This window comes from Echeneis naucrates, chromosome 18 (assembly GCF_900963305.1).
Source record: "Echeneis naucrates chromosome 18, fEcheNa1.1, whole genome shotgun sequence".
Lineage (NCBI taxonomy): Eukaryota > Metazoa > Chordata > Actinopteri > Carangiformes > Echeneidae > Echeneis > Echeneis naucrates.
This window is the reverse complement of record NC_042528.1, coordinates 12,431,944-12,448,061: the sequence shown is the minus strand read 5'-3', so window position 1 is coordinate 12,448,061 and position 16,118 is coordinate 12,431,944. Positions and strand designations below refer to the sequence as shown.

General features: G+C 39.5%; 1 protein-coding gene across 15 annotated transcripts in view; it reads left to right on the top strand.

Moving 5' to 3' along the window:
* The window catches only part of ablim2 (actin binding LIM protein family, member 2), an 81,125-nt gene that overhangs the window by 33,030 nt on the left and 31,977 nt on the right, over positions 1 to 16,118 (top strand). For all 15 annotated transcript variants that reach the window (XR_003842157.1, XR_003842168.1, XR_003842164.1 and 12 more), the window contains exon 3: positions 12,073 to 12,256. Coding sequence is in view for 2 of the 15 variants with exons in the window: in XM_029526769.1 (XP_029382629.1) it covers positions 12,073 to 12,256 (184 nt within the window). In the remaining 13 variants the exon portion in view is untranslated. The remainder of the gene's footprint in view (positions 1 to 12,072; positions 12,257 to 16,118) is intronic.

The window sequence follows — 16,118 nt, the reverse complement described above, 5'->3', positions numbered from 1 at the left end:
GCAGATTTTTCATGATTGCTCAGAAGAATGAGCAGAACTCACTCACTCACTCACTCATCTTCATCCACTTCATCTGTATCTGGGTCGCGGGGCTGCTGGAGCCAATCCCAGCGCACATCGGGCAAGGGGCGGGGTACACCCTGGACAGGTTGCCAGTCCATCGCAGGGCCAACACTCAAGGACATACACAGACAAACAACCACTCACACTCGCATTCACACCTACGGTCAATTTAGAATCGCCAGTTAACCTATACACGCATGTCTTTGGACGGTGGGAGGAAACCCACGCAGACACCATGCAAACTCCGCACAGAAAGGTCCCAGGTCGGGAACCAAACCCAAAACCTTCTTATAGTGGGGTGACAGTGCTAACCACTACGCTGCTGTGCTTCTTATGAGCAGAACTATGATAAGTTAAAGACAGAAATGTATCTATTCCAGGGAGTCTTATTGACTGACGAGTATAATTAGCTGAGGTTGTGCTGGTTTTGAATGTGTGGAGACTTGTTGACATTTTAAAAAATGGCAACTTCACAAAGACATGGAAAGCCTTAATGTGGGTCTCATTCAGAAGCTCCATTAATGCCATGCAAACACAACAGAGCTGTTCACTACACTCAGTTCACACAGACCATTCCTCTTCTCCAAGCATCAATAGCAAGAACTCCTTAATTAAATTTTCATCTAATTTGTCTTTTAAAGGGTGCCTTGGAGTTGGGTGAGGTAGTTTGCTGTTAAAACCTCTAGATATGAACTGGCAGGAATCTGAAAGCCTGGGATTAAAATAAAATAAACCATAGCAGATTGAATGGCGATCACAGGGCTTCTGCCTTTCAAACCTGAACATCAAGTAGCAAAGAAGACATCCAAGTTCAGCAACATACATCATTTACTTAGCTGCAAGGTTATTCATTTAGGGAACGCTCAATACACAATAAAAGCAGGTGGAAGACCACAATCACACTGTGCTGAGGGCTACTCCGCCTCTGACTACAAGGCTGTCAAGGCTGTCAAGGCTCAGCTTGCTATGTGTGATTAACACCCAGCCATGAGGAGGACAAGATTAATATGAGGTAATATTAGCCTCCTTAGTGTTGGCGTCATGTCAAGGTATCAGTGCCAGGTAAGGGTGAAAAGAAAATGAAGGATGGACACAATGCAGGTGACTGCAAACTGAGAATTAGTTAATAGCGACACCCCGTTCTGCACACCACTGACATACTAACTTTTCAATTCCTTCATTTAGTTGGTGTGTTTGTCTTAAATATAATTATAAAATGTCTATATTATATTATATATCTATATACAATATTAATGAATGCTACCTCTAAATGTTGCGTTACTGTGCGCCCCCCACCATCTCTTGCTCTCTCTCTCTCTCTCTCTCTCTCAACCGGTCGAGGCAGATGGCCGCCCCCCCTGAGCCTGGTTCTGCCTGAGGTTTCTGCCTATTAAAGGAAGTTTTTCTTTGCCACTGTCGCCAAGTGCTTGCTCATGGGGGGATCTGTTGGGTCTCTTTAAATAATTTTATTAAGAATTTAGTCTAGACCTACTCTATATTTAATGTGCCTTGATGTAACTTTGTTAGAATTTGTTGCTATATAAATAAATCTAAATTTGATTTGATTTGATTGTAGTTAGGTTCAAAATGTAAAAAAGAATCACCGTTTAGTAGCTATGGGACTTTGCATAATATCATTTGACTTTCATCAGCATATGGAGTTTGCAGAGCTGTTTAACCTACAGTTAGCCTGCTACTAAATTTATACTGAAAATGCAGGATAGTTTAAAGCAGCTGATTGTCATCAGCACTAATTGCTGTTTTCATGGGAGCTGTCATCGACACCAAGTTGTGTGGCGAGGAAGTGTTTTATTTAGATACCAAACTGTGCCTGTGTCTATATTCTCACATGCTTTAAAGACACTAAGACTCCAACAATAACATAAAGCTGTGGACTAGACTACATGGCAGCTCTCACTGTTATCGCTCATATGTTGTTGCTTTCATGAAAAGCCATCACATCATCCGTAAAGCATTTGAATACAGAGGGGAGCAGTCAAATGTGAAAATATGTGGTCACACCCTGGTGTCGGCAGGCCTGCTTGGAAAATGATAAATGCAGAGAGCCAAAGCTGCGATGTTGAAAGGCTCTTTATGTCAGACACACTCTCCTTTTTCACTCACACCACTCTCAAACAGAGGAGTGGCATCTTTTATTGCACTGAAACCAGTTATGTTCGTGCATTTGGTGTAGTCTGTGACGCCAGAATGCATCTGAAAGTCACATTCACATTACTTGGGGAAAAACGGTGAATATATACCTTAAACCATCTGCTGCCAGATCCATTTAATCACTTCCTGTACAGATTTTCTCCAATGACTCAGACTTTTAGCGAAAGAGAACCATCATATCTATGTAGTGTTGACAGAAATTTGCTTGTCAATGTGTTGTCAATTTGATAAAGTAATGGTACACTAACCTCTATTTTTTTGGGAAAAAAAATGAGAAAAAGAGAAATTGAGAGCAAAACCACATTTCACTTTATGTAGCAATATTCACCAGCTTGTTTGGAAGGAGTCACTACCATAGACTGATTTTGTAATGATATAAATGTAACACATGTAATACGAAATGATGTACAACAGGACAGTAGTAGTAGTAGTAGTTCACCAGCAGTTTCTGCATCACTGACATCGTCCCACATCCCCTCCTCTGTCTGACCTGAACCTGAAACTGAACATCAGATTGACCCATAACTATCAGCTAGCTACTTTTCACCATTAACAGAGAGGAGAGATAACAGAGGAAATGTCCTTTGTATCGCTAGTGCATGACAACAGAATTGATAGTCATCAAAGATTATTGCTACTGTTGGTTGCTACTTTGTAATGCTAAGAATATGTAAGTACAGTTTCCACATGCATGTGTCAAATTTGCTTGCAACATCATGAGTGACCTTGAGTCAGATGAAGACAATGAAAACTGCTTGAAAGCTGTGGAAGAAATGAGTAGCTGGACCTTGAGTTTAATCAACTACAGTTCCCCAGATCAAGATCAATGCACAGAACTGAGCTTTTGCCGGCCTACAGAGGGCTTGAATGGCTGTATAAACAGTCAGTCAACCTAAAGAACAATGTTTATTGTGTTGTGTGAAATTGCTATTGTTTTGTCCCGTCTTCCTTTGAGGGGTTGACTGATTTATGGGTTGCATTGTTTTTGTACACCCACCCAGCATGTGTGTGAGTGTGTTTTTGTCCTGGAAGTCAGCTCGATAAATAGATGCTGCTCTGGCCTCATGTTGAGGTCCTGATGGTGTTACACCTTAACAGCATATGGTTGTGATATTCTCAGCTGGGTGTTGGCTATTGGATTGTCTCCTTCTTGGAAACAAACTGAGTGGAACGAAACATGGGGGGGGTGTGCGTTTGTCAGTGCGATGACCTCACCCACCCAAACCCACGTGTGTGCAGTTGAAAACGTGCAAAAACACTTGAAAGAAGTTTATAGACCATCTTTTTCTCCACTTGCTTTTATCTAACTTTTAATAAACAGACAATATCATATCTACATATTGGCCAACTCCATACACACACACACAAATATTTATATTTATTTCCAGGAACACAGCCTGTATCGAGGGGATTTATGCAGCCCCATTTTGATTTTGATTTTCTTTATTTTTTTGTTTCTTTCAAGTGCAGTCCTATAACCACTCAAAACAATACCAGCAGGCTCTGAAGTGTGAATTCAAGGTCACTGAATAGACTCGCCACCTCAGACACATACATGGTTGGTGAGTCATTATATAACAGGTGCAGTCAGGATTGCACATTCATAGCAGATGTATATTTAACTCTGCACATACACTGTAAAATGTCCACAAGGAGGAAAGGCAAACATATAGCTAATGGATTGGTCACATTTGAATATTTAGCCAATTCATTATGACCTACAATTAATGTCACTCATCACCATAGGCTTAATTATTTGTTTAATTACAGTGTTTGGAAATTTTGATGAGATAAATCATTTTCTTTATGTTAAAGCTCTATTAAAGCAATGTATACATAAACATAAAGACACGTGAACATTGGAGGGAACTGCAGACCACAATTTCATTCATTATTAATTACAAATATTGATCAGTGAATATCAGAGTCAGATCAGAGTTATAGAATAGGTTAACCTAATCAGAGTGCCTTTTAATGTTAGATTTCAGCGCTTCTAATATTTTACCATTTTTGACACATACATTGGGTTTGCTATCAATATTGTAAAGTTAAATGTGTGACCAAAGACTAATGCCATGATTGGACCGAACCCAAATACACGACTCAAGAAACAAAGTTTCAAAATTAACAATCTTTTAATGAAAAGTACGAACTGAAAATCACTCACAAGGAGGGAAAAATGTCTAAAAACAAAATAATCAATAATCACTCACTAGGAGGAAAATTTCAAACTTAAAAAGAACAGAAAATCACTCACTGTGATGGAACATAAAACACTCTTTCGAGGAAAAGCTACTTGACTAAGAAAAACCAAAAGCAAGACAAGTATCAAAATAGCAAGAAGGTAAGGTAAGGTCCTGAATTATACAATACGGTGGCCAAGAAGGGCAAACCAACATTACAAGATCTGAAACACTTTTACAAAGCTTGAGACAAATTTACATTTTGGAAAACAAATTAACAAAACACAAAATATTTTTACAAAGGCCGCGACAAATTTACAAGTCCCAAAAAAAAATGACATTTCAGAAAACAAATTAACAAAACGTGAAACATTGTTTCAAACGCAGATACAAATTTACAAGTACTGAAACACACCGGAAAGGGAATGTCCCAACTTCTTCTTTGAGGTTTTAAGGCATCTGGCATCATGTTAGTTACTTTACTTCCACCTACTGGAACTAATTATATCTATTACTTAGATTCTCCTTAACAATTCTCTTCCTAAGAGAAATTCAAATAAATATCTCCGGCCTTGTCCTCACTCACCACACTCAAGAATACTTGAGACCTGTCCCTATCAGACCACCTTTTCCCATCCCTGTTATCATGTTCCATCTTTCCTGAACATATCTCCTACAATTAATAAGTGCGCATTCTGACATGAAGACAAAACCAACTGGCACAGGACAAAGGGAGACACGGACTATATATACACACAAGGTAAGACGATCAGACCAGAGGGGAAACACATAAGGGGAAAGGCCAAGTTACCCGAAACGAGAGGAGAGTAAGGTTTTAAAATAAAACAGGAAGTCACGGGGACAACAAGACAAAAAAATGTAACATAACTTAACAGCCTTTCTTGGACATGGCATCTAGTTCACTAAAGTTCATCTAAATGCACAAAGACTCCACTAGCAAAAAAGATGTCAGATAGTATTGACGTTTATGAGAAAATGGTCTCACTTCTCTTTTGATTTCACTTATTATTTTCCTAATGTGTTTTTTGTCTTAGTTTGTAGTTTCAAGTCTTCTTGAAAACGTGATGTTCATTCTTTAAACTGCTCTGCTTCTTCTGCTCCACCTTCTTCTGGCAACCACCAAAGCATCAGCTCATAAACCAGTGGGATGTTCAAATCAATGTTACCTTTACTTTTTTGTCTCTAAACCTTTTTTTTTGGCCAGAGTTAAAAGAGATGCATCATTTTCTATTTACAAATGCTGACCAGGCACTTTTCTTGTTTATGCATCCATTCAGGCATGTAACGTCCACTCTCGTTCAACATACTGAATACAAGAAAAACCAGAACAGACTGAGCAAGCAGATTTTGACACTTCATTCCTCTATGGCTAAACTCATTTTATGTAAGAAGCTTCACGGTGCTGTGAGATAAGCGAGGGATGGAAGTGATCAGCTGCCTCTGAAACAATCTGCTGAGCAGCCTTGGAAAATGTTGTCATCCTGATTCAACAGCAATGTAAACAATACCAAACTTGCAAATGACTTGTGTTTCTGATGTAATTATACGTGAAAAAAAGAATTCCGTCCTTGAACATTCTGTTCTCCTTTGCTGAGTCTCAGGACAAAATGACTAATTAGCTGAGTCATGATCTCATCTGCAGAGGCCCCACCTCATGTTGTTCTTGCCAGATGACCAAATCACTGCTTCAATGGGTTCATATTTTAGCTATGGATCGGAGTAGAGCCCATAAACATTGATACAGACATGAGAAATTCAAGACATTAGTCTTTATGGTAATGTAAACATTCAAGTTTATTCTACAATAAGTCTGTTGTGGAACATGTTTGCCTAATTTACTCAGCCTCTCCCTCTCTTTTTAACCTGATAGAGGGAAAGACAGATAGGAAAGATGAGCGCTACAAGACAGGCAGGCAGAAGAATACTTTCCATTAGCGATGTAGGACAGAATGAAGAGCATCCTCTGTCTTTTTTGTAGAAGAGTGTAATGCACTCAGACACATTCTGATCATGAGTGACTAGTTTTCCATGAATATCAACTCTGCTACAATATATACAATATATTACTCATCCTGCTATACTACAGTTGAAAATAGCAATACAAGTAGTTTGGTATTCTGTGATACAAGAGTTTCTGCTAGTGTGAGCTCTGTAAGTGGTGAATGGGCTATATCTGCCAGGCTTTTGACTTGAGCGTCACATGAATTTCCAGAGAAAGTTTTGCAAAATCTTCTTTGTTACTGTCAAAGCTCAAGTCATTTGAGCCTGTTACAAGTTCTGGTCAAGTATTGTATCAAATCAAATCAGATTCATTTGTATAGCGCCAAATCATAACAAAGTTACATCAAGGCACTTTACATATAGAGCAGGTCTAGACCAAACTCTTTATAGAATTAACTTAAAGAGACCCAACAGATCCCCCGATGACCAAGCACTTGCTTGAACAGTTGCAAGGAAAAACTTCCTTTAAGAGGCAGAAACCTCGAGCAGAACCAGGCTCAGGGGGGGCGGCCATCTGCCTCGACCGGTTGGGTTAAGAGCGCAAGAGAGAGAGAGAGAGAGAGAGAGAGAGTGAGAAAGGCATTGGGGGGAGGGGTGTAGGCAGGAACATGTTGCTGCATGAAGTTCATGGAGTTGAGCTGTAGTACAGAATTCATGAAACATGGGACCAGCAGGTGTTGCAGGAACATGGGGTGGCGATGAGTCACCACCTGCAGGATGAGGACAGGGAGAGAGAGGAGAGGAACTGGGAGAGCGGAATGGCATATTAGGACAGTAATGAACTATGAGCTCTCTGAGATACGATGGAGCTTGGCCATGAATAGCTTTATATGTTAAAAGAAGGATTTTGAATTCTACTCTATATTTTACTGGCAGCCAATGAAGAGCAGCTAACACGGGAGAGATATGATCTCTTTTCCTAGTTCCTGTTAATATTCGTGCAGCAGCGTTCTGAATTAACTGAAGGCCTTTTAGAGATTTGTTTGGACATTTGGACATAATGAGTGACAGTAGCCCAGCCTAGAAGTTACAAATGCATGGACTAGTTTTTCTGCATCATCCTGAGAAAGGATGTTTCTGATTTTCCTAATGTTTCTCAGGTGGAAGATAGCTGCCTGACTAACTTGTTTTATGTGAGGGACAAAGGACATGTCTTGGTCAAAAATGACTCCAAGGTTTCTTACAGTGGAGCTGGAAGCCAAAGTGATGCCGTCTAGACTGATGAGATTATTAGATAGTGTTTTTCTGAGGTGCTTAGGACCGAGTACAATAACCTTTGTTTTGTCAGAGTTGAGAAGTAAAAAAATTTCAGTCATCCAGACTTTTATGTCTTCAAGACATGTCTGCAGTCTGACTATCTGAGTGACTTCATTTGGCTTCATTGATAGGTACAGTTGAGTGTTGTCTACATAGCAGTGGAAGTTGATGCTGTCTTTCCTGATAATGTTGCCTAGAGGAAGCAGATAAAGCGTAAAGAGGATTGGTCCAAATACCGAACCCTGCGGGACTCCATGACTGACTACAGTACATAAGGAGGAGCTATTGTTAACATGAACAAACTGATGTCTATCTGATAAGTAGGATTTGAACCACCTTAGTGCAGTTCCTTTAATTAATTCTTAAGTGCCTGAAGTACATAATCCAGAAATAAAGTCAGATTAATCAAATCTAGAATGAACGGCTCAATTAAATAAAAGATCTCTTTAAAGAGGCTAGTTGGTACTGGGTCTAATAGACAGGTTGACGGTCTGGATGATGAAACTATAGAAGCTAGCTCTGAGAGATTCAGAGGTCAGAATTATTCCAGATGTAAAAGAGGCATCGCAGCTGATTCAGGAGTTGCTGTATTCAGTAGGGGATTTCTATCTAACGTAGGCAAGCGCTGATAAATTCTGTCTCTGATTGTGAGAATTTTATCTGTAAAAAATCATCACTGCTTAGAGCTAATGGCTCTCTGTCAGCCTGGCTACAGTGCTGATAAGAAACCTGGGGTTGTTCTTGTTTTCTTCTGAGTGCTGAGTAATATGAACTTCTAGCACTGCGGAGAGCTTTTTTATATGTTTTTAGGCTGTCTTTCCAGGCTCTGTGAGACTCTTCTGACTTACTGGAACGCCAGTTTCTTTCTAATTACCTCGATGTCTGCTTTAAGACACAAGATTTGGTAATTATACCAAGGAGTCAGCCTCCTCAGATTGAATACTTTCTTTTTGAGTGGGGCGGCATTGTCGAGATTTGAACGCAGTGTGGCCATAGTGCTAGTCACAAGGTCATCAACCTGCGGATGGGAGAAATCCTCATTTGAATTTAGATATGGCATTGTTGGGAATGATGACCGAATGTTCTCTTTAAATTTAGCCACAGCAGCTTCAGATAAACATCTTCTATAGCTGAATTTATTCCTCAATGCTGTGGAGCCCATTAAAGTAAACTCAAATGTAATAAGGTAATGGTCAGTCAGGAGACAGTTTTGGGGAAGAATTGTTAGCTTGTCAATTTCAATGCCATATGTTAGAACAAGATCAAGGATATGATTGTAGAAGTGAGTGGGTTCATTCACATGCTGGGAAAAGCCAATTGAGTCTAGTAGGGAAAGAAACCCAGAACTAAGGCTGTCGCTTTCTACATCCACATGTAGATTGAAATCTCCCAGTATAATGATTTTATATGTACTGAGTACTACCTCTGATATAAACTCAGAAAACTCTGATAGGAATTCTGAGTACAGACCAGGTGGACGGTATACTGTGACTAACAGAACTGGTTTTTCACCTTTCCAGTCTGAGTGGGAAAGACGAAGAGTGAGGCTTTCAAAAGACCTGCAGCCAGATTTTGGTCTCGGGTTGATTAGTAGGCTTGACTGAAATATTACAGCCACCCCCCCTCCTCGACCTGTGGTACGAGGGATATGAAAGTTAACATGAGTTGGGGGTGTAGCTTCATTAATGCTAACATACTCATCCTGCTGCAGCCACGTTTCAGGGCTAGCTAAAGTGCGGAGCCGTGATTCTAACTCATTAATTAATTTTCGCCTCCATTCCTACCATCATCCTACATCTATGACAAGAGATGCTATCATAAAAGGAGGCAGACGAATAACTACACGAGGCACACAGAATAGGGTTAGGTTTAGAGGAGAGGAGGAGGAGAAGGAGGAACATAGAGTGGAGACACTCTACTAGAGGACATTGCTAATCGGGTGCAGAACCGGTTATAATCTTTGGAGAAAGGGGAGATGTGGACATTTACACCTCGTGTTGGTGTGAAAATAATTTGCTGTCGGATTAATCGAGTGAATTAGGAAATAATAGCAGAAGAACAGTGGAAACAACACACGAGATGACAGCACAACCGCCAGTGACCGGAAATGACACAAGTATGTTTCAGGTAATTCGAGGGAAGCACAAACCTGTCAGTGTAAAGTCAAGTCGTCACTCATTGAAGTTAAGTTATTTCACATTGAAGGCACTTCCTTAATTGCTAACTGTTTTATTAACCTGTTGTCATGTTGTCCAACATGTGGGCCAAAGTTTTCACAAATGGATCAAGGGTTAGGTGGAAAGTTGGGTTGTTATGTAATTAAAAGATCACAGTGACATTTGCAAGTTCCAATTTTGTGTATTTGGAATTTAGATATTGTAAACCTTTCTTTTAAAGTACCTCTAATCCCTGTAGCTTTATCCCACATGAATTCCCACAGCAGATTATTGACTTTTACACTAGTGGCAATTAAACACAATGGCAATCCACACAACCATCACACATGTATTGTTGCCTAATGAAACGGCTTCACCTAACGAACAATAAGAATTAATCGGTGCATAAAACGTCTTAGTATCTCACCGTGTGTGCTTAGTTAATTAGGGGCTGAATCTCTTATACATCTTGAGCTACTCATAAATCCACCAAAATGGTTAGGTGACATGACTGTTGGAACACAATCAGATAAGAGCTATGTGTAATATCTCAGAAATCTTGGATGTTTGTCACCCTAAATTTCAATAGAATAATAATTTTAGTGATGAAAATAGTCTGTGAAATGGAAATAGCTCAACGGGCTGCACTTGTAACTGTGGCAACAACTGGGAAATCAGTTTTGAAGATCAAGTCTGATGTCACAACCTTGTTCACATTTTTATGTTCTCAATTTCACCGCTCCTGCATTTATTTGTTTTCTGCCTGGACACTGTAGCGACCACACGTAGAATGTGATGTTTCTTCATTTCTTCTCATATTCTTGTGAGCATGCCATGTGACCTCACACATGTTGCGAATGAGCTCATCCCTTTACACGACCCTCAAAGTGTGAGATGAGTTTGAACATTTACTGAGAAGTCCCAAGGCACGAGACCAACAAGTGCAAACATCTCATTTATCTTTCCAGTTGCTTTTTACACAGAGAAAAAAAGGAAGGGAAAAGAAAGGAGGGGTATTGTTTTTGCTAAAGGAATGGAAAAATGGAGTGAAGTTTCCCCTTAGGGGATGTGATGTCATACAGTTTCCATGGTTACTTTGTGTAATCACTGTGTGTTCATGAGAGGATATGGTGATTTGGAGTTCCTGCCACACATTGTTAAAGCTAGACAAATAGATACATTGCGCACACACACACACACACACACACACAGTTCTTAGTGGAATGTTATTGGCTCTTAAAGCAGGTGAAGGGGAGCCTGGTTCTTCTCATCCCAATGTCTCCTCTTTCTAGTCAATCTTTCTATTCTGTGAGATTATTTAATATTATTTCAGTACCAGCAAGAAAATAATTTAGGTATAGTCTCAATATCCATGATTTTAGACCCACTTTATTATGTAATAGTTCAATATTTTGGAAAATACACTTCAGTTTTTTGCCAAAAAGTTAAAAGCAAGATGGATTCAACTCTTCAATATGTCTGTTAAATTATTTTTACCAGTCTATACTGAAGTTGATTTTGCATAAAAATTCAGAGCAATTTATTCGAAAGCAGGCATGTTTGCAGACTATTTGCCTATGTGGCTTCAGTTTTGGCATAACAAAACAAACAATATTTCCCTCATTCCATGCCACAAAGTAAATAAGTAAATTTAAAAAAGTTTGGGCTACACAAAGGAAATAAAAATAGGAAAAGGGAACAAGGGTATGATATGATATATGATATAAGTGATATGACAAACCAGTGGGTGATGTCACAGTGCATTGACACTTTGTTGAATTTAGCTTTTTTATTCTGTAATAAATTTACTGTCATTATTTGTTGTATCAAGTTAAAATATGTGAGTTGTTTCAACACAGTTTTAAGGATATACGTGAATGTAATAGATACTTGTAACACAGATGTGTACACACATACTCTAACCAGCTGACTTTTCATTGAACAGCTGCTGGTTGTGCGTTGGTGCTGCACCAGGTAGTTTGGTTTCTTCCTGTTGAACTTAATCTTCTAAATTGAAGGAAAACTCTTTTGACTGAATATTGTAAATGCTCTGATAAGCCAACTAGCTTTATTTGGAATGGCAATGCTCCTTTTAAGATGGCAATAAAATGTGCTTGTTGCTTTTTGCTTTCTCTTTCTTCTGAAAAGTTCTCAAAAACTTTGCTCTTTCTCGTTTATCTTTCATCTTTCTGTACCCTTATACCTGTCCTACCTTTTAGTGTGTGGTTGTGAACTGGCCCAGGGAGGCTTCTTCGTGCGGCAGGGCGAATACATCTGTACTTTGGACTACCAGCGCCTCTATGGGACCCGTTGCTTCAGCTGCCAGGACTTCATTGAAGGGGAGGTGGTGTCTGCCTTAGGCAAGACTTACCACCCTCGCTGCTTCGTCTGTGCCTCCTGCAAGTAAGAAAAACGGGATCTACAACCATGATGAATTTACACAGAGATGGGGAGAGAATGTAAACATGTACTTAAGTATACTTATGTGGCAAAACTTTGAAGTAGCAGCAATGTTGCTCGGGCAGTGAATTCAAGTCAGGCTCTCTGCAGCCAATTACAAAATCACAGCATCTGGTAAGCACAGTAGATTTTAGAACCCACACAACCCCAGATAAAATGCTTATGTTCTTCTTTTACGGCAAGTTAAAACAATTAGATACACTCGACTGAACATCACATCATCCAGCTTCTCATTCTGAATGCAAATGTATGGCCAGTTCACTCAGCCACCACGCTATCATTGCCTGCCTCTGAGTTTTCAAACATTGAGACTTACCAGCTCTGCAGTCGCAGCAAGGATTACCAAGAACATCACCAGACAGGTGGAACATACCTCACTAATGGTGAATGTAGAATTCATAGTTTGAAGAGCCACTGTAAGTGTTTCAGAATATCCTGACAGTACAGAGCTGTTAGTCATGCAACGTTGCAGGTGTAATTGATTTGCTGAGATGTGCACACAGTCGCCAAGTAGTGAATTAGACTGATAGATTTACTTTAATGATCCCAAACTGGGAAAATATTAAGTATTCTTGATTAAAGTTGACTCTCGATTAATTTAAATCCTCAAATAATTAATCATAACTTCATCATTTGACTATTCTCAATAATAATGCCAAATTGAAATGCACTATCAGCAGAACATCTTGAGAGTACAAACATACAGTAATGACACAAAATTTTTGCCATTAAATACACCTTACTGAAGTGAGGTCTGCCAACTGGAGATAAACAGAGACCTTGATGTTGGCTGTGTTATGAATGGGCTGTATATTGGCTGGTACAGACGACTCAGGGACAGACAGGATGTTGGCTGGGTTTGGAGGTTCTAAAAAGCAGCATAAGAAAATTCAGCTGAAAGATTGGTGGAGACTGCAGGACATTCAGACTGGAGCCAAAAGATGTGGCTGGAGATTTGCCTGGGCAGCAGCAAAGGCAGCCAACTGGTGATCAGGGTGGTCTGGCTTTGAGTTTCCAAGGGCTGTCAGACAGCGGCCGTGCTGGTTGTTGACTGGAAATCAGGGGCTCATGCACTGGACCACCTACTTAATAAGAGCAAGTCAGATCGGAATCAGTCCTGATCAGACTCATAATGTAGATGCATTTATACAAAGCAAATTATAGGGAGGCACATTAGTAGCCTGTGAGGACACCTTGTTATAAGCATTGAGCATAACATATATTCAATGGATGCAAAGAATTCAGGTAAAGCAGTGGCCTGAAAGTGCATAGTAAAAGAATGATAACAATAGAATAGTAGTTAAAGAAGTGCTGTCCATATTAAGCTGTCAGAACTATGAGGAGAGGAGGCACTCGCAGAGTAGACAAGTCTTCAAGAGTCTCTTGAAGAAAGAGAGGAACGTTGCATTTGGTGAATAGTTCCACCTATGGATGGGCTGAAGTGATAGGCTAGAGCATAAAAGCTAACTCCCTGGCAAACCAAGGCTGCTGTTTTCCAAGGAAATTTAGTAATTTTAGGAAGCTTAATTCAAAATAAGTGTCCCTGGAAAGTCCAGTCATCACTCCAAAGTAATTTTATAGCAGATAGCTACACACCTTGTGTCCAGTTTCTGCCTCTTATAATCAGTTCTTTCCTTGCAACTGAGAGAAGATAGAGAACAGATTTGAAAAGTGGTTGTTGTGATTTGGTGCCACATAATTAAAAATTGTCTTAACTTGACAAATAAAAGCTTTATTCCGGGTCTCTGTTTGAAATGTTTATGCCATTTCAATGAAGTCAGGGACGCCATAGCCAAAAGCAGACTCTCAGAGGCATTCTGATGCAACAAAGTAATGACTGTGAAAAAACAGACTTATCGGTACATAAGCGGCCAATCTGAAAAAAATCAGAAAAAAAAGAAAAGAAAAGCCAAAGTCTCTGGGACCAAACCAAACATTAACCACAATGTGGTTTCAGGCTCAAAAATAATGGCAAACAAATACAAGCACAAAGCAGAAAAGGTAAAACATATAAGGAAAATTTAATAAAAAAGAAAGGCAAGAGTAAATGACAGGTGACACTAATGGATGTGGGGTACTCAAGCACAAAAGTTGGGAGCACATTTGTTGAAGCCAAAACAACCAACAGGTGCACAATATCAGAACAACAGAAATAAACTGAACACCAAGAATAAAATCAGACTACGGGGAAGATCATCACTGATACTCTTTCACAATTGAATAGAGTTTCTGTAAGGTTGAACTCACTTAGCCCCCATCTCTACTTTTCCTACTAATAAAGGCGCTCAAACTTGAATTTTGAGATGCAGGTATTTCACCAGGACTTTTTTAGACACATTATGAACAGCATGGCAAAATGTAGGTCTCACTTACAAGTAGGCTACATAATATATTTCTAAATATAGGAATACCCATGATGACATGTGACTGAGATTGTGTATGTGTGTGTGAGAATTATGAGCGTTGTTCCATAGGCCTAGAAAGGTAATAGCTCCCGCCATCAGGCAGGAATTTTAAGCTTGTGGTCTGCAAGGGCATCCATTCCTGTAGCTAGTGTTAAATGTCATGTGTGTGTGTTAGAGTGACAGGCAACGGTACACATCATTTCAATGAGTCTCCACACATATAACCTCTGACAATGTTAGAGGCTTGTGTTTGATCCCAACACTGAACCTGAGATCAGAATGTTCCAGTGCGGCATTTGAGGTTTGTAATGTGATCATGAAACTCTTCTTATTACAAATAGCACTTCTGTGGTCCAAACAGATAGGCTTATTGTGAGGAATATAAAAATAGAGCTCATAGAGAGCAAATGCTGTTTGAGATTTGACATCAGCCTCATCTCTCTGTCTCATACTCACAGCATTGCATTGATTACTAGCGGCTCAAATTGGAGTTCAAAAGAGTTTCAGAATGTTAAATGAAAGAGAAGCCTGACGAAGATGAGCAGAATGGGACTGAAGCCTGCTAGGTTCTACCTAGGAGGAGTCCCATTGGGGAACATAAGTGGAGAGTAAATTCATAATGTAAAGGGAAAAGTTTGTCTTAGGGAGCAGTCTTGATGTGTTGAATGGTGAGGTTGGAGGATGTCAGATCTATAGAAACTGGTGGTGACTTAAGCAAAGGGTATATTATATAAGCCTTTTCCATTTGATAAAATCGTACCTCTTGTTAAATTTATGGAGAATGTTAAATATGACCATGAGGACTGGCTCTGAATCCAGTGAAAACTGCCTTTTGACATTGTGTCTGGAATTTCTTCCTTTGATTGAGCCCCTCTGGTTGTCTCTGATAATAGAAGGAAAACCCCTTTTTCATAGGGCCAATAGTTTAGATGGGAACTAATTTAATCAGAAGAGAAATAGGTTTACGTCTGACCTGTCCTTGGGGCATTTCCCTTTTTTTTATTATGATTGAAGTAATATTAGCTTTGACAAATGAGGGAAAGATACCAGATATGAAAAAAATATATATATATTTCCAGGAAGGGATGTATAAGGATCTCATCTCAGGCCCTCAGGTTCCCTGACTTCCAACTATTAAAATAGCTCCTCTGTTGAAATGGTAAGCTCCAAGCATATTTTGGACCTCAGAGATAGTTGGAAATATTAGGCCCCCCAGAAATTTTTGATGTTCTGTGACAAAGCTAATGACTGGTTTGCTTCGTATAATTGCATGTTAATCTGGTGGAGAACCGTTACTAATATATTTGGCATCAAAATTATGTTGACCATTTTCAGCTGAAAGTTGAAAGTATGATTTCGAGATTTGTGTTAACTTCTATTAAGTGAAGTTAGTACTTGTT